Source organism: Nelumbo lutea, chromosome 2 (genome assembly GCF_056320005.1).
Source record: "Nelumbo lutea isolate HS-2025 chromosome 2, American lotus-T2T, whole genome shotgun sequence".
NCBI lineage: Eukaryota > Viridiplantae > Streptophyta > Magnoliopsida > Proteales > Nelumbonaceae > Nelumbo > Nelumbo lutea.
The window spans coordinates 28872487-28892388 of NC_142685.1; the positions used below are offsets into that span (position 1 = coordinate 28872487).

General features: G+C 40.0%; 1 protein-coding gene across 1 annotated transcript in view; it reads right to left on the reverse strand.

Annotated features, from left to right (window-relative positions):
• LOC148869483 (putative chloride channel-like protein CLC-g) overlaps nucleotides 1–18795 on the reverse strand; it is a 34219-nt gene extending 15424 nt beyond the window's left edge. Inside the window, exons 1-3 of the mRNA XM_088968936.1 lie at nucleotides 18173–18795; nucleotides 17860–18060; nucleotides 17557–17734 (exon numbers count right to left, since the gene is read on the reverse strand). Coding sequence (XP_088825062.1) covers nucleotides 17557–17734; nucleotides 17860–18060; nucleotides 18173–18327 — 534 coding nt within the window. The 5' untranslated portion in view covers nucleotides 18328–18795. The remainder of the gene's footprint in view (nucleotides 1–17556; nucleotides 17735–17859; nucleotides 18061–18172) is intronic.
• Nucleotides 18796–19902: the final 1107 nt, after the last annotated feature.

Genomic DNA, 19902 nt, shown 5'->3' on the forward strand with positions numbered 1-19902 from the left:
GGGATGAGGTTCCTGCTCTGACCCAAAACTTCCATCAGATGATTCTCACTCAGTTTGGAACTAAAATCAAAGTCCTCAGATCTGATAATGCAAATGAATACTTTGCTCAACCATTGACCTCCTATCTTCGTAGCCATGGAGTTATTCACCAGAGCACTTGCCCTTATACACCACAGCAGAACGGCGTTGCCAAAAGGAAGAATAGGCATATTCCACTGGGTAATGAAGGTTGTAGTGGTGAGGGTGGAAGTGGGGCTGTTTTGAGCAGTGAGAGTGGAAGTGGGGCTGTTCCTTTACCTATTCCACTGGGTAATGAAGGTTGTAGTGGTGAGGGTGGTCAGAGGGAGCCGGAGTTGAGAGTCTATCACAGGCGATGCAGGCAGGTTGATCCTAGTCTTCGGTAGTCCCGGCCAGATCCAGTTCCTTCTGCGGCTCTAGATCCAGAGCCTACTAAGATACCTCTCGCTGTTGCCACTTCCCCTCCTGTGGATGACCTTGATCTCCCTATTGCCATTCGCAAAGGGAAACGACATTGCACCACTTCTACAACTCACAGCATCTCACAGTTCCTATCCTATGATCGTCTATCACCATCTTACCGGTCCTATCTCACTTCCATTGCCGATGTCCCTATTCCAAGAACAGTGCAAGAAGCCTTATCGGTTCCAGAATGGAAAAATGCAATGCAAGTCGAAATGGATGCCATGTTGAAGAATAATACCTGGACACTGGTTGACCCACCAAAAGGAAAGAAACCGGTGGGATGCAGATGGGTACTCACTGTGAAGCATAATGCTGATGGCTCTATTGAAAGATACAAAGCCCGGATGGTTGCAAAGGGATTCACTCAGACTTATGGTATAGACTACTTGGAGACCTTTGCCCCTGTAGCCAAGATGACCACCATTCGAGTTTTGTTATCCCTTGCAGCAAATCATTCTTGGCCCCTGTTTCAGATGGATGTTAAAAATGCCTTTCTGAATGGAGACTTACAAGAAGAGGTTTACATGCAGTTGCCTCCTGGATTCTATGATACAGAGACAGGTAAGAAGGTTTGTCGACTGAACAAGGCATTATATGGTTTGAAGCAGTCACCTAGAGCCTGGTTTGATAGGTTCAGATTAGCCCTTGGAAGGTTTGGTTATGTACAGGCCCAGTCAGTTCATACACTATTCACCAAAAGGATGGAGTCCTCTCTGACACCACTAGCAGTATATGTAGATGATATTGTGGTGACAAGAAATGACAGTCATGAGATTGAGTCTCTCAAGCAGCTCCTTCATCAAGAGTTTGAGGTAAAAGATCTTGGTGCACTACGGTACTTTTTGGGTATTGAGGCTGTTAGATCCAAGCAGGGGATTTTTATCTCTCAGAGAAAATATGTTCTAGATCTGTTGGCGGAAACTGGAAAGCTGGGTGTTAAGTCGGCCGATACACCCATCGAACAAAATCACAAGATTAGTGCAGAGGGTGGGGACCCTCTTGAGGACAAAGTTATGTTCCAACGGTTGGTTGGAAAGCTTCTATATCTCTATCTCACTCGACCGGATATTAGCTATGCAGTTAGTGTTGTCAGCCAGTACATGCACTCCCCTAGAACTTCTCATCTTCTTGCGGCAGAACGAATATTAGCATACTTGAAGAGATGCCCGGGTAGAGGTATATTACTCAAGAACAATAATCACATGAGGGTGGAAATCTATACAGATGCCGATTGGGCTGGAAGTGTTGATGACAGAAGGTCTACCTTTGGATATTAAGCCCTTGTGGGAGGTAACCTTGTCTCTTGGAGGAGTAAGAAGCAGAGTGTTGTTTCCCGCTCCAGTGCTGAAGCGGAATACAGGTCAATGGCTAATGGAGTGGCTGAAATCTTATGGCTGAGGTCACTACTTGAAGAGTTGGGTATTGACTATGAAAAGCCCTTAATGTTGTATTGTGATAATCAGGCAGCTATTAATATAGCCCACAACCCAGTGCAGCATGACAGAACTAAACATATCGAAGTTGATCGACATTTTGTGCGAGAAAGAGTTATATCACAAGAAGTGTGTCTTCCGTACATCACATCCAATATGCAGCTCGTGGATATCCTCACCAAGGCTGTACCGAGGAAGAAGTTAGAGACAGACCTATCCAAGTTGGGCATGATAGATATCTACTCCCAACTTGAGGGGGAGTGTAGAGAACACTGATGTGTGCCCCACTGCAATGGTCCCCACTGTGTTCGTAGGACAGTAGTATTTGTTTCAGTTATAGTAGTGTCAGTTTGAGTCAGTTTGCTAATTCGGTTGTTATTTATTTCAGTTTTATTTACTTTCTTTATTATGTAAGTACCAAGGGCAGATGTGTCCTTTCATCATGTACTAAACATAAACCTATAAATATTAAGAGAGTGGCGGCGGCAGATCTGTTAGAATCTGTCCCTCCTTTCAGCAACTTGTGTTCTCTTGCTTCTCTTCTATTCTCTCCCTTTTCTCTCATCTTCTTTTATGTTCTACAAACCTAAAACCTTTTAGGATTCAAGACTGATTACAGTCTTGATCTTCTACTATATATAAAGGCCCTCGACCAAGAGCACCCTTTTAGATACTTCGGCACCCTCATAATACCATCCCAATGAATAGTTGTTGGATTCTACATGAATTGACTAAGGACTCCAGCACTAAAAGAGATGTCAGGCATAGTGATGGTAAGATAGATCAACTTGCCTATTAGTCTTTGATACTTTATAGGGTCTTCTAATGGCTCCCCCTGATTATCAGTCATCTTCACATTGGGATCCATAGGAGTTTTAATTGGCTTGGATCCCAACAACCCAATTTCATCCAACATATCCAAAACATACTTTCGTTGGGACAAAGAGATTCCTCACTTTGATCGAGCTACCTCAATTCCAAGAAAGTACTTCAAGGTTCCAAGATATTTAGTTTGAAAGTGTTGTTGTAGGAACTATTTCAACTTGTAAAGAGACTGTGCTGAATGGGCCCCTAGTATCTTTTCTTATAGTATGATTTATTTATTTGTTAGCTAATGGGCCTATTTTAATGGGCTTGTTATTCCTTTTGCTAGTTCTCTTTATGTTACTGCCTAGTTGGCTGCCCACTTAAGGGTATACTTGTAATTATGTTAAGATTGAAGTTTAGTAAAAAGATTAGAGAAGGGAGGGAAGAGACATTCGAACTCTTCTTCTTCCTCCTCCTCTTTTCTCCATCTTTCTTCTCTTGTACTGCTGTTCTCTTCTTTTCTTCATCTTTTTTTCTCTCTAATTTTCCCAAGTTTACAACAGATTTAGAGAATTGATTTAGATATCAGAGCAGGTTTCTTTCTTCCTTCTTTTCTTCTTTCTCTTTTCCCATACACCCTTCGATTAAGAGAGTGTATGGAGAGATAAGTTCTCTATAGTTCAGAGGATCTTTTGCCTAGTTGGTAAAGGGTTTGTAGAGTGTAAATCTGGCAGGATATTGCCAAGAAGTGGTGTTGTACTATTTCTGCCCAAAACCCTAGCCGATTATAGATTTTCGAAGTTACAAGTAAAAGTGAAGCTTTGGGTGTGGCACTCTGTGCTTGGGAGGTGTCTTTTGACTTCTAAAAGAGGGGGGTTCAGGTTTGGAAGAGATTGGGAAGCTCTGGTAGGAACAACTGCCTCTTCTCTCTTTCTCCCCAACGGTCGGATGTAGTGAAACCCTAGTTTTCAAGCATCTAGGTACTGGTTTGACTTCAAGTAAGTTTATAAGGACCAAATTTCTGGTTTTTTTATTTTTGTTTGATTAATGGAGCAATACGGAAGTGAGTTCAAGCTGGTGCTGGTTTTCGGGCTTGGCTTGGTAGATTCTGTTTTGACTGGTATGACCACAATCAAGCTAGATGAAACAAATTATCTTGTTTGGGCACAGTCTATAAGGATTTATGTCTATAGTAGAGGAAAATTAGGGTACTTCACAGGCAGTAAAGTGAAACCCGAAGAGACATACCCTGAATATGAGAAATGGATGCAGGAGAACTATACTGTCATAGGATGGTTAGTCAACTCTATGCAGCATCGTATAAGTCAACACTATCTCTGGATTTCCTCTGCTAAGGAGATCTGGGATAGTGTTACTGAAACTTATTCATAGAAGTTGAATGTGGCTAGAGTCTACAAGCTGAAAAGTGATGTGAAGAACCTAAAACAGGGGCAGGAAATTGATGTTATGGAGACAGTTGCATGGGAGACTAAGAATGATTCAGAAATGTTTAGGAAGTTGGTGGAAAGAAACAGGGTGTTTGAATTTCTTACTGGCTCAACCCTGAGTTTGACATCATTAGGCAGAATATTCTAGCCAAAGATGATGTTACTCTTGCCCAGGCCTATGCTATGGTTAGCAGTGAGGAGAGTAGGTGGCGGTTTCACTCATAGAGTCCACCTATGGAACACTTTGCACATGCAGGAATAAAGCCGAAGGATTCAACTAAGAAGAAGGAGCAGGTATGTGAATATTGCAAGAAACCGAGGCATACAAAGGACACTTGCTGAAAGCTTCATCCTAATCTTCTTCCTGACCGGTTTAAGAATAACAACAATTTTAAGAAGGGAAGTCAGACAGGAAAGCCGAAGACAGCTAATGTTGCCATAGTACCGGAAGGAGGAAGTAAGGAGAGTGAAGGGAATTCCACCATTCAACAGTTGGTAGCAATGAAGGCAGACTTTGAAAAGTATGGTAGGCTATTAAGTCACTTGGAGGTTACTGTTTCTACATCTCACTCTTCAGGCAACACATCATCATCATCAACATTTGCTCACTTAGGTATTTATGCTTCTGCAGGCCATGCTTCAGTTTCAGGTAATCATAAAATCCCTTGGATCATTGATTTTGGTGCATCAAACCATATGACCAGCTTGTCTAACCTTTTTTGTTCATACCACCTTCTCTTTGGTGAAGAGAAAATATCCCTTGCTGATGGGTCCCTTGCTCCCATTTCTGCAAAGGGGATATAAAAACCTCTGACACCTTTTATTTACCCTCTATCCTTATGTCCCTAAACTTAATACAAATATTTTATTTGTTAGTAGCTTGACTAAATCCATGAACTGTAGCATAACCTTCTTTCCCACTCATTGTGTTTTTTTAGGACCTACAGTCTCAGAGGATGATTGGGAGTGTCCATGAGCCGAACAGAATATACTTGCTAAACACACCTGATAGTGCTCTTGGACCACTTCATGGAGTTGCCTTGGACCTACAATGCTTTGAGTTATTTATTTCCAAATATGTTTAAGGGAGTGTCTTTATCAAGTCTTCATTGTGAGTCGTGTGAACTGGCAAAGCATTGTAGACAATCTTATTCAATGAGCAATAAAAGATCTATTTCTCATTTTCATATTATTCACTCTGATGTGTGGGGGCCATATCATTTGCCTACTATGGGGGGTTACAAGTACTTTATCATTTTTATTGATGACTACTCTTGTTACACTTGGATTTATCTCATGAAATCCAGGAATGAAGTACCAACTATTGTGCAAAATTTTCATGAACTCATTTTTACCCAATTTAACACCTGGATTAAAATATTCCGTTCTGATAATGCTAAGGAGTATTTGGAGAAAACCCTCTCAGCCTATCTTGAAACTTTTGGGGTTATTTATCAAAGTTCTTGTTCCTACACTCCACAACAGAATGAAGTGGCGGAAAGGAAGAATCAGCTTGTGGTTGAAGTTGCCAAATCCCTCCTTTTTGCATCCCATGTTCCTATAAAGTTTTGGGGAGATGCTGCCCTTACTGCTACCTTTCTGATTAACCGTATGCCTTCCCGGGTTCTTGGCTTCAATGCTCCCTTTAGCCTTCTCTTTCTGAATGAGGATCTCTTCTCTCTTCCTCTCCGTGTTTTTGGGTACAGTTGCTATGTGCATGTCCATAGCCATCAAAGGCACAAATTTGAACCTAAGGCTTGTAAATGTGTTTTTCTGGGATATGCCCCCACATAAAAGGGATATTACTGGTTTGGTCCAGTTAATGGCACTCGTTTTGTATCTCATGATGTCACATATGCTGAGACTATTCCTTTCTTTAGTATTTCTCCTGAAGGGGAGAAATCTGAGGAACCCTTTACTTTGTCTCCAGCAGTTCCTCTTCCTGTTCCTTTTGAGTCATTTCATGAGGTGTCCACTTCTTCTACTGGGCCTACCTCCAATATTCCTGTTTCTCCTCCTCCACCTTATCCTATTCTTTAAAGGTGGTACCAAAGGCATAGATTCAAACATGGGCAAGTTGTTTCCACTCCTACAGAAGAGTCTCTTGCTCCTCCCATCATTACTGAGGTAACAGGTCAGCCTTCCTCTGACCCAGCTACACCCTTCTTAGACCTTGATCTTCCTATTGCTCTCCGCAAGGGCAAACAGAAGTATACAGCCCATTGTATCTCCAAACACCTATCTTATAGCCTTCTATCTCCTACCTACTACTCTTTTCTTGCTTCTGTTTCTTCCCATGTGATACCTAGGTCTGTACCAGAACCATACCTAGGATATTGTTGACTTGCTTGAAGGGAAGGAACCAGTGGGTTGTAAATGGGTATGGAAAGGGAATGTAGGGGAAGGTGTGTAAACTGCATAAATCTCTTTACAGTTTCAAATAGTCTCCTCAGGCTTGGTTTGAGAGGTTTAGGGCTGTTCTTGTCTCATTTGGTTACACACAAACTCAATCGGATCATACCTTGTTCTTGAAAAGAAGTGGATCTTTGGTGACTTTTTGATAGTCTATGTTGTTGATATTGTGGTCACGGGTAACGACACCTAAGAGGTCAGTAAACTCAAGAGATTTCTTAACTTTGAATTTGAGATCAAGGATTTAGGAGGTCTCCGATATTTTTTGGGCATTGAAGTTGCTAAATCTAAGGATGGTATCTTCATTTCTCAGCGCAAATATGTTCTTGACCTCCTTGCTGAGACTAGCAAATTTGGTGTTAAACCAGCCTCCACTTCTATTGATCCTAACCACAAGCTTTCTGCTACAGATGTGAACTTTTACCTAGTAAGGGAGTGTTTTAGATACTGCTTGGGAAGTTGTTATATCTTTGCATGACTCGGCCGAACATTTCCTATGCAGTGAGTGTTATTAGTCAATTTATGCATTCTCCTAGAGATACTCATTTAGCTGCTACAGAAAGAGTTCTGTGTTACTTGAAAGGTACTCTAGGAAAAGGTATTCAATTTGCCAAACATGGACACATGAAGTTAGAAGCATACATCGATGCTGATTGGGCAAGATGTATTGATGATAGGAGATCCACTTCAGGTTATTGTGCTTTGGTGGCAGGGAATAGTGTTTCATGGAGGAGTAAGAAACAGTCTGTAGTTACCAGCTGAAGCCAAATATAGGGCTATGGCACATGGTGTGTCAGAATTACTATCGCTATGATCCCTTTTAGAAGAATTGGGAGTTGACTATGAGAAGCCAATGATGCTCTACTATGACAACCAAGCAGCTATCAATATTGCACATAATCTTGTTCAACTTGATAGAACTAAGCACATTGTGGCTGATAGACATTTTATACGGGAAAGAGTTTCCTCTTGAGAAGTTTGTTTGCCATTCAACACCTTAAAAGAGCAGTTGGCTGATATTTTGACCAAGGGAGTTCCGAGAGGAAAGCTGACACACTATATAAGCAAGCTGGGCATGATTGATGTCTATGCTCGGCTTGAGGTGGAGTGAAAAGAAATTGGGCTGAATGGGCCTCAGTATCTTTCCTTGTAGTATGTTTTATTTAATTGTTAGCTAATGGGCCTGTTATTTCTTTTGCTAGTTCTCTTTATGTTACTGCCTAGCTGGCCGCCCACTTAAGGGTATACTTGTAATTATGTTAAGGTTGAAGTTTAGTAAAAGGATTAGAGAAGGGAGGGAAGAGACATTCGAACTCTTCTTCTTCTTCCTCCTCTTTTCTCTATCTTCCTTCTCTTGTACTGTTGTTCTCTTCTTTACTTCCTCTTTTTTTCTCTCTAATTTTTCCAAGTTTACATCAGATTTAGGGGACTGATTTACAACTCAACTCATTAATTCCATGTGTATAATTCACAGTGAGAACAATATCATCAACATACACTGTTAGAATGATTTTCCCAATGACGAGTCCTTACTAAATACATAGTGATCAACATTGCATTGTTGCCAAAATCTTGCACCACACTATAAAACGACTAAACCATGCTTGTGGTGATTACTTCAGTCCATAGATAGCCGCATTAAAGTACACCAAATTGACTCCTTATCTTAGCATGAAAAGATAAAAAAATAGAGAACAATTTTGAACGATCATTCATCAAGTAAATCCATATCATTCTTGAATAGTCATCAATAAATGTTACAAAATTTCTGAATCCATTATAAGATGACATACAACTAGGACCCCAAACATTTGAGTGGACTAAAGCAAAAGGACTTAGGACTCTCTTATCATCGCTAGGAACAAAAGATGTTCTATAATGTTTACCAACTGACATAACTCACAATCTAGCTAAATTACAGACTCCAAAGTTGGGACTTGCTTTTTCAAAACACGTAGAGAAGGATGATCAAGATGACAATGCCATTGATGTGGTGCAAGAGAGGAATGAAGATCCTTCTTAGGACCATGGTCATCCAAGTAGTATAGTCCTCCAACTTCACAACCACCACCAACCGTCTTCCTCATCTTGAGATCCTAAAAGACACAATATGAAGAATTAAATGTTATTGAACAATGAAGAGTTTGAGTAAGCTTAATTACAGGCAAGAGACTAAAGGGAAACTTGGGAACATAAAAAATAGAGAATAAGCTAAGGTCATATTTAAGAGACACATTACCAGTACCGGTAATGATAATGGTAGAAGAACCATCAATTAAGGTAATGGCTTGAGAGGTAGAAGGTGGTGACAAGGATACAAACATATTTGAGGAGCCAGTCATGTGGTTTGAGCCTTCATAATCAATTACCTAGGGTGAAGGTGGAGAACTAGAAACAAGGCAAGCAGTACTTGACTTCACAAGTGTAATAGTGGCAGAACTAGAAGAGGCAGATTAGCAAAGCTTTTCGTACTCTTCACATGAGATTAGGATTGTGTCTTTATCCTTACCAACATTAGAAGTAGGAGTATCTTCAGTTACACTAAGACTCCCAAAGCCACCTTCCACCATTGCATGGCTAGCCCAAGAAGATGGAGGGCCATAAAGATCATAACGAAAGTTGATTGTGCGACCTTCTCATCCACAATGTGAGCACTCACAAGTTGAACCACGACCACTACTACTACAACCACCACCACCTCTTGCACCACCAACCTCTTTACCACCTCTTTGTGCACTTTTGTGCCCACAACAAAAAATCCCTCACATTATCTCCACCTCTACCACGCATATTCCTACTAGGAAAATCTACTCTTGAAACCACCATGGCTAATCTCTTTGAAGGCGGGGGATGATCACTAATGTGGATTTGAGGCTCTCCTTATGTGGAAGAAAACCTTAGATAAGGATGGAAGATCACTACTCCCTAAGATTTGGGCCCACATTGGTTCAAATTCAGACCTCAACCCATATAAAAATCTTGTTACATCTAGATATTCTCTTTGTTCTTGGTCTTCAAATCAATGGACAGGGGTTCATAGTATTCTTCAACACTTTTATCCCCTTGTTAGAGAAGCATAGTATTTTCTTCAACACTTTTGTCCCTTAAGCTTTTTAGAGAAGCATAGTATTCGTTATTATAATTTGGCCTGCCTTTGAATTCTATTAGTCTGATAAAAACCAAGAAGAAAGAAGAAGAAAGAGAGAGAGAAAGGAGGAAAAAATGAGAGAGGAAAAGTCTGGCTCGAATTAGGGAAAAGATCCTTCTCCTATTCAGCCAGACATGTTTTATATTATTAATATAATGAAAAAGACACATGTGCCCTTATTTAAGTGAGGGACATTAGTTCTAATATAATATTACAGATCAGCAACCTCAACATAAGTATAAAGACAGAAATACCCCTACACTAACACTCCCCCTCAAGCTGGTGAGTATATATCATATAGTCCCAACTTGTTACATATGTAGTCCATTCTTCCCCGACTCAACCCTTTTATAAATAAGTCTGCCCACTGGTTTCCCGTGTTAACATATGCAGTGTCTGTCATTCCATTCAGCACCTTTTCTCTCACAAACTGACAGTCAACCTCTATGTGCTTGGTTCTTTCATGAAACACCAGATTAGAAGAAATATGAACTGCAGCTTGATTGTCACAATAGAGCTTCATTGGAGTGTTAATGTTGTATCCTATCTCCTGTAGAAGGTTCCTTAGCCACACTAATTCACAAGCAATATGTGCCATAGCTCTATATTCTACCTCTGCAATGCTTCTCACCATGACTGTCTTCTTCTTACTTTTCCATGTCACCATATTACCCCCAAGAAAAGTGCAATAACTTGTGGTAGACTGCCTATCAGACATAGAACCAGCCCAGTCAGCATCAGTATACCCTTCTATTTCAAGTGTTCCACCACTTTTGCATATCAAACCATGACCAGGGACCCCTTTTAAATACCTCACAATTCTTAGAACCGCATTCCAATGAGGAACTAGAGGTTTCTACATGAACTAACTTACCTACAAGTTAGGTAGTTCTATTTACCTACAAGTCGTCAGTATCTGCCAGGGTCTTCAAACACTTCACCCATATCACTGCTCAGCTTAGTATTTGTTTCCATAGGTGTTTAAGCTGGTTTAACACCTAACAAACTTGTTTCCTCCAACAAATCAAGCACATATTTCCTCTGACACAAATTAATACCATGCTTAGATCTTGCTACTTCTATCCCCAAGAAATCTTTCAATTTACCAAGGTCCTTTGTTTGAAAATGTTCCTATAGAAAAGTCTTCAACCAGTCAATGCCCATTTTATCATTCTCGGTAATAACAATATCATCTACATACACCACCAATAGGATTTTTCCTGCCTGAGAGTCATGACTGAAGACAGAATGATCTACTTGGCACTGTTTCATACCAAACTTCTTTACCACCTCACTGAACCTACAAACCATGCTCGAGGAGACTGTTTAAGCCCATATATAGCCTTCGTTAGTCTACATACCTTAACATCCTCCCCCTGAGCAACAAACCCTGGTGGTTGCTCCATGTAGACCTCCTTGAGTAAATCACCATGCAAAAAGGCATTATTGATATCAAGTTGATAGAGGGGCCAATCATACATAGATGCAAGAGAGATCATAACACGAACCGACCCTATCTTAGCAACTGGGGAGAAGGTCTCTATGTAGTCAATACCATAGGTTTGAGAGTACCCTTTTGCAACCAATCGAGCTTTCAGGCGCTCAACATTACCATCAGGCAAATACTTAATAGTATAAACCCACTTACAACCGACAACCTACTTCCCAAGAGGAAGAATGGTGAGGTCCCAAGTATGATTATGAAGTAGAGTTGAGAGTTCTTTTTCCATTGCATTGAACCACTCTGGAGAGGTAAGGGCTTCCTGGACATCCTTAGGGACAACAACTGAGGATAACAAAGAGATAAACTGGCAATGGGAAGTGGAAAGGTGAGTGAGTGAAACATGATTAGAACTAGGATGAATGGTGCAAGTGCGTTTGCCTTTCCACAAGGCAATGGGAAGATCAAGATCAGATACTAGGTTCGGCGCTGGTGTGGAGACAACTGCCGGATCTGTCGACGGTGATGGAGCCGGAGGAGTAGTAGCCAGTACATGTGGGCGATGTGTATACACTTGACGGATAGGTGGGTGTTCAACAGGTGGTGGCACTGGAGGCAAGGACTTGGTCACGGCTGGAACAAGGGGAACAGAATCAGCAACTGGAAGTGGAAGAGGGGGAGGTGATGATGAGGATGAAGCATCACCGGGCCCAAGAAAAACAAGGTAGACTCAAAGAAGGTAACATCAACACATACAAAGGAACGTCGAGAACTAGGATCGTAACACTTATGCCCTTTTTGGGTTCGAGAATAGCAAAGGAAGATGCACTTGATGGATCGTACATCTAACTTGTCCTTCCCGGGACCCAAATTATGGACGAAGCAGACACACCCAAATAACCGAGGAGAAAGAGGAAATGGAGACAAGGTGGGAAACAAGGTAGTAAATGGAGAATGACCATAAGGATAGACGTGGGCATCCGATTAATCAAGAAGTAAGAAGTAAGCACTGCATCACTCCAAAAGGGTTTGGGAACATTCATGTGATGCAAGAGGGATCGTGTTGTTTCCAAAAGATGACGATTCTTTCTCTCAACTACCCCATTTTGTTGTGGGGTGTAAGTACATGAGGTCTGATTTATAATGCCATGTTGGTCCAAGTATTATTGAAATGATGAAGATAAATATTCACGGCCATTATCAGAATGAAAAATTTTAATGTGAACACCAAATTGATTGCGAATCTCAGCATAAAATTTCTAGAAGATGGTAAACAATTCACTTCTTTCTTTCATTAAATAGAGCCGCGTCATCCTTGAAAAATCATCAACAAAAATGACAAAATATCTATATCCATTGTATGACATCACTTTATAAGGACCCCAAACATTTGAATGAACCAAAGAAAAAAAACTCAACACATGGTTATCAACCTTAGAACTAAAGGGAACACGATGGTGTTTCTCCAACTGACACGAATCACAATCTAACACAGAAAGTTGACTCAACAAAGGAACCAATGATTTCAAAACTTTCAGCGAAGGATGACCAAATTGACAGTGCCACTGGAGAGGAGAGAGATGACTGGAGAGCTATTGATGTTCTTCCACCACCGTCAAGATAATACAATCCACCAGCTTCATGCCCTCCACCAATCTTCATCCCTGTCTTGAGATCCTGAAAAACACACATAGAAGGGTAAAAGGTAATAGAACAATTAAGTGACTTGGTCAGCTTACTTACAAACATAAGGTTAAACATAAATTTAGGGACATAAAAAACTGAGGATAGGGATACAGGGTCCAAGTCAACATTACCAACACCACAAATGGAGGATGTGGAACCATTAGCAAGGTAACAGATTGTGATGTTGAGCAATGAGAGAGGGAAGAAAACACACCTAGAGTTTCAGTCATGTGATCGGAGGTTCCAGAGTCAATAATCCAGGGATTGGGTGTAGATGCCAAACAAGCCATACCTGAGTGTGCGAAAGTAGCCACGTTCCGCTAAGATGTGGATTGGACAAACCTCTCATACTCATCACGGGGAACACTCACCATCTCCTTCCCGGGACCATTTGTGGATGTAGGAGGCATCTGATCAGTTGAACGATTCTCCTGTCTGAAACTGGTGTCACTAGTCATGGCATGATTGGCCCAGGTTGAGGGTGGACCTTGCAAGTCATAGCAATAATTAATGGTATGTCCATCCATACCACAATGAGTACATCTCCTCAGACCCGAGTCACGTCCTCTACCACGGGCTCCCCCTAAATCTCTACCTCTAGTACGATCACCACCACGGTTATATGTAGGTCCACCACCACCACTTCGGCCAAATACCGGACCACTGCTACCACCATGGCTAGACTGAGCTCCTCGAGCTCCACCTCTAACACCACGACCCCTTGACACTGCAAAGGCTTATCTATCTAAGACATTAGAGTTCTCAGTAGATCCAACAGAAGTCCTCCGAAGTCGAGCAAACACCTCTTCTTAGGAAGGGAGAGCTGACCCTCCTAGTATCTGAGCCCGCACTGGTTCATACTCATATTTCAGCCCCACCACAAATCGAGTCACATCAAGCTGTTCTCTCTGTTGTTGCTGAATTTTGACATCAGAAGTGAGGGGGTGATAAACATTCAACTCATTACGAATGTTTCTCATACTAGCATAGTACTCCTCAAGACTCTGATTACCCTGTTGCAAATTAAAGTATTCCTGATACAGCTGATATACTATGGTTGTATTGTCTTGACCATAATACAACTTCTTAGCATGGTCCCACACATCTTTGGCAGTGTCAAGAAACATGAAATTTACACTAATCTTGGGTTCCATACTATTCCATAACCACATGATAATCTGTGCATCCTCTTGTTCCCAGTTTTTATACTCATAAGAATTAGTAGAGAGTTTCTCCTCCCTTATGTGTTTCACCTTCTTCTTTGCCTTCAGAAAAACTTCTACAGATTTAGCCCAAGGTACATAATTCTCTCCATTCAGTTTAATGGAGGTCATTTGAACATTCAGGTAGTCAGTAGGTATCATCACATTAGATTTGCTATCACTGTTATCTTCCATTGCTGAATTCTGTTATCACTGAGTTCGGCACACTGCACACTACTTGATTACACTGATCACACTGGTTTCAGCACTTGTTATTGCTGAAGGTTGCACTCTTTACACCACAAACCCTACCCTACGACTACCCAAAATCTCACCACTATATGAGAACTACTCCCCCTTCGAATCACACAAAAAGCAGCATAAACCCTAGCACACTACAGTCTGAAATCCCATCATTTGATCTGAAACATACTTCCTATTTGATTCATAACAAAAAAATATGCATAGAAATCTCTTACCTCATCACCCGAAAAACAAACCACACAAGAAGAAAATCAGTCCACACAAAACATCCACTGCACCACACGAATCAGCCCTCTTCAATTCATCGATTAGGGGAGGACTTCATAGAAACCATAGCAACCAACCATGAACAACACAACTGGAGGCATAGAAACCTCCAAGGGAAGAGGGCGACCACTCCTTTTCAGCCCTTTCCTTATCTCCAATCGATGGCAGAGAAATCAAGAGAAAACCCTAGATTGAGTGCGCAGAGAAAAAAAATCTGGGCAGATCCGAGTTGCTTAGTTGAGCTCTAATACCATATTATAAATTGGCCTGCCTTTGAGTTCTATTAGTCTGATAACAGACAAGAAGAAAGAAGAAGAAAGAAGGAAGAAAGAGAGAGAGAAAGGAGGAGAAAAGGAGAGAGTAAAAGTCTGGTTCAAATTAGGGAAAAGATCCTTCTCCCATTTGGCCAGACATGTTTTATATTATTAATATAATGGAAAAGACACATGTGCCCTTATTTAAGTGAGGGACACTAGTTCTAATATAATATTACAGATCAGCAACCTCAGCATAGGTATAAAGACAGAAATACCCCTACACTAACATTCTTCAACACTTTTATCCCCTTGTTGAAGAGAGAAAATTTTGGTATAATTGGTAAAGTTTTGTAACACTGTCTTGTCTAGAAAACAATTGCTTGGCATGGTTCAAAATCTCCTTGGCTGTGTCTAGAAACATAAGGTTCAAACTAACATGATTCTCCATACTCGTCCAAAGGGATGTCATGATTTGGGCATTCTCTTCTACCCATTCATTGTTCCCTTATGATTCACTTTTCAATGGATCCTCCTTGATGTACTTCAACTTGCCTCTTGCAATGAGAGATGCCTTAATCGACTTGGCCCATGAGATATAATTAGTACCATTGAGTTTCACTATAGTTAATTGAGAAGTCACGAAATCTGATTGCACAACTACTATAGGTTTAGTGCTACTATTTGTCACCTAGGCAAATTGTCAAACAGCTGGTATGCAACTATTGTAACACACCTTTTTCTTTAGAAAAACACAAAAAATTGTCAGCCCTCTACTTTAGAAACACTTGGGAAAGATTACACACTTACCACAAGGTGTCACCACATCACAAACCACTACAAATTCACTACACATTAAGGAGCACCAAAAATCATCAGCCCTCTCTTCGAATTGCCGAAAAGAGGGCTTTTAGAAAAACACCACCAATCACACAACACTACAACTTGAGGCACTGAAGCCTCTTTTCCAAGTGGACAATCAGTCCTCTTAAGTCCTTTTCCTCTCCAACAAAGAATAGAGAATATTCTCTATTCCTAGGGCACAAAAAGTTGAGAGATAGTGCCGTGAACAGTACAGTCGACCTCAAGGCTTTGATACCATGTTCCAAGTTTAATAAAAGAAAAAGGTGAAGAAAAGGATAGGAGAAAAAAAGGGAAGAAGATGGGAAGAGAAAGAGAGAAAAGAGGAAGACTAGCAAGGAGAAATCTAATCTTCTCTCCTTACTGTCGACCTAGGTTGTATTAGCATTCTACTAAAGATGAAATGACTACAATACCCTTAGCTAAATTACAACAGACATAAGAGAGAAAATTAAAATGAAAAAGACAATAATGCCCCTGTTAACTAATTATAACAATTCTAACAAAGACAAAATAACAACAGTTCGAGTGAGGCAATCATCTAAAAGAATATAAAATTTTCTCTTTACCCTAGTCATTTTATCAACATAGATGCATCAATCATGATTGGGGATCACCATCAAAACACATTAAGGAAGCAACCTTCTAGATATTACTTTCAGAGAACAACCAATTCAAGAGACTGAATGATCATATTATTACCAGACCAAAAATCAATACAGTAATATCTATATTAAGTATGGTAAAATTCAACTGTTGTGACTTAGATCATCATCATGATGAAATCATTTAAACCTTGTTGTAACTATATGGGGTCGGCTGAATCCTATTTTTCCATTTCGTTTTGTTTAATGCCATATCCACAACATATGGGTGCTTAAATTATTTCTTACTACATCCATCAAGTCCTTTTCGGTCTACTCCTACTTCTTCGAGTCCCTTCAACCTGTAACAGATCACTTTTTCTAACCGGTTCTAACTGGTGCTGTAAATGGTCTAAATGTTGTGACCTTGATAATGAGGTGAATATGTCAACTGTGCTCCAGTCTTGGATGTCATTTGATCCTCCACAGAGATGAAGCTACTCTTGATTGCAGCTATCCAGGGTGTAAATGACGTCTCAATCTTTTTTTTTTTTTTTGCTTCAGAAAATTGCTTATTTACTTAGAAAACTTTGAATACAAAGTGGTGGGTTCGAAACCCTTTCATCTTCAATGCTCGACCCATAGCACCATGCAGCCAAAGCATGAACTAATCCATTAAATTGTCTCTTAACATGAGAGAAAGAAACATAATGTAAACCCGATACTATTTGCCGGGCATCCAAAAGAAGATGTTTCCATTGCCATGGAGCAATTGGATCTTTTGACTTCATAAGATTGATGACGGGATATAAAATCGCCCTGAATAAGCATATTCATCTCAAGAGGGGCACTACCACTAGAATCAGGGAATAGTTAACCAACTACCAAGTGGCAGATACGGGTGAATATTTGATTTATTCTGTTAAAAACGAAAGCAAATTAACCGAACTTGAAAATCTAAAAACTGAAACGATAACCGAAATACACTAAACCAAATTTCCGGTTCGGTTTTCTGGTTTGAACCGAATAACGCTCACACCTAGTGGCAGACAAAATAAAAATGTCCTCCGACCTCAGCATCCAAAGATTAATCCCAAGTTAGATACAGGAATGTATAGATGACTGAGTGACTCACAGCGTTTTCATCTTCACATCCAACAGTTCAGAGGATTTATTAAAATATATTCAGTTTCTTCCACTTGACAAAGAAAAACAATTAAAATCAGAAAATCAGACAGGAAAACTGAGAAGACACCAGAATCTTACTTTGACAACCAGAGTCCGCAGAGAAAAGATCCCCGGGGCATCCACTCCGTTTAAATAAGCCTTAACTTCCGGGATACCGGATCCCGCTGCCGCAGGTGCTATGAACGTCGTTATAAGCGATGAAAACAGAAGAAGAACGAAATTTGAAGCGGCAAAAACAGCGAAAGCCGCCGCGTACCTGTGCGAAATAGTCGAATTTAGTAGAAAAGAAAATCCTCCAATTGATACGAAATGACAAGCAGAATTCAAAATCAAATAGAACAAAATTTTATAGTCCCTAGATCCGAGAAAGATGTTACTAACTTTCTCTCCAACATCATATTCGACGTGATAACGAATTTCATTCCGGCAATATTCTCGATGGCGAGGTTGTTGCAGAATCCGGTGAATCCAGCAAAAATGCCAACGAAGAAACACAACGTCCATTTCATGAATACATACTGTAAATTCTGGACCTTACCATGACCTCTCCAGTTTTGCTTGAAGAAATCATTCTCAATTGTCCTGCAACCAGTCACAAATCGATACCAACAAATTCAGCAAAACAAACAGACGAAGAAGAAAAAAGAGGACATAGACTCAATCTCAATATAACAAACATCTCCGCCAAACTCACTCGTAATCCAAGCTCTCGATGGGGCACACATTGGAGCCAACAATCGCAACCTGAGAAGTAGTGTTGGAAGCCGATCCATGGAGCAGTAACCGTTCCTCGCCGTCGAGCAGCGGTTGACTCGAAGGCGGAGCTTCTTCGTCTGCTTCCGTCGCCATGATTCGAGCGCGCTGCACCTCGGAAGTTACCCGCCACGGCTAAATAGACAAGGGTTACGAAACATGACTTCGCTTAGTCACTTCGAACGTAGGAACTCTAAAGAGAAAGAAGACGATCCCACGTAATTGGCATACGGCGTCGACGACGATGACGATGACAATGATGATAACCAGCAAGAGACAGAGGAAGCTCGCTTTATTCGCTTTGTACAATTCTACTTGTAACTACTTTAAAGTTTTTAATCGTTGCTGAAACCTTCTCTAAAGTTTTGTAACTGAAATCACTAACTTTCTCGTACAAAGTAGACCCAATAATCATTATTGAAGTTGGTTTCTACATAAAAACAATAAAAAAATACAGAATTTATACGGAGGGCAAATTCGAAAAATAAATTAATTTCAGAAAAGAAATCAGAAGGTTAGGGTCAACCATTATATGAAGAGAAATTTTGAAAAAATAACATTTTGGTTATGGTATTTTGGGCATTCTCATACCTTTTTCAGAAAATTTTAACAAATTATAAAATTTATTAAAAATTTTAAAGAGATATATTAAAAAATTGGTTATGGTCTATTTATAACTATCTTAACAAATTTTAAGGAGATAATTGCAATTATCAAACTTGAAAAAGATTTCACCAACAACTGAAAAACTTAGGGGAGATTTTAACAATTTACCCAAAAAAAAAATAACTTGCATGGTGAAAAAGTAGTCATCCACATAAAGTGGCGCTGCATCGACCATATTTTTTTGACACGGTCGTATCAATTATTGTATGCTTATTTAGGGGGAGAGAGAGTCTTAATCCGGGGGAAAGAGGAGCACGATTCACAACACCAACCTTACTTTTAAGTTTCATCCGTGCATTGAGAACATCTCCATCTCTATTTAGTAAATCCAATTTCTTGTTGTGTATTTGGGCATAAAACAAAGAGTAAATTGTTGAAACCTCTCCTAAAGCTTTTTATTGTTGTTGAAACTTTTCTTGAAGTTTAGTAATTGCAATCACTCATGAAAATGTCCAAAATATTCATGCAATAACTTTTGATTAAAATGTTTATTTTTCAAAATTTTTAATATCAATCATTACCTCAATCTCTTCTAATATCTTTTCCAAAATTGATTTATTTTTCAAATTTTTTATTCATTACTTAAAGGTAAAGTTGCAATTTTAAACTTTCATTCTTTTTGTGGTTCATAAAGTTTATATTTTTTTTGTAGAAATGAACTTCAACAATAACTGCATGGATATTATGGATATTTTTGTGCCTCTTGTTTGAGGATTCTAAAAGATGGAGCCTAATTGCAACTGTGTCAAAAAGTTTAGAGGAGGTGATTGTAATTACCAAACTTCAGGGGAGGTTTTAACAAAAAGACAAATTCATTGGATGGGAATCAAAATTCCTCTCACAAAATTAGTCCTCACATGGTCACACCTCACCCCACATACGAGTTTGGATGGGCTCCGCACGGCATGTCCCCACATACACATCCAACTGTGCATGGAAATATCTTTAGTACTTGTGGAGAGCCATGCATTAGAAACATCTCCCATGAATAAAAAATATATAAAA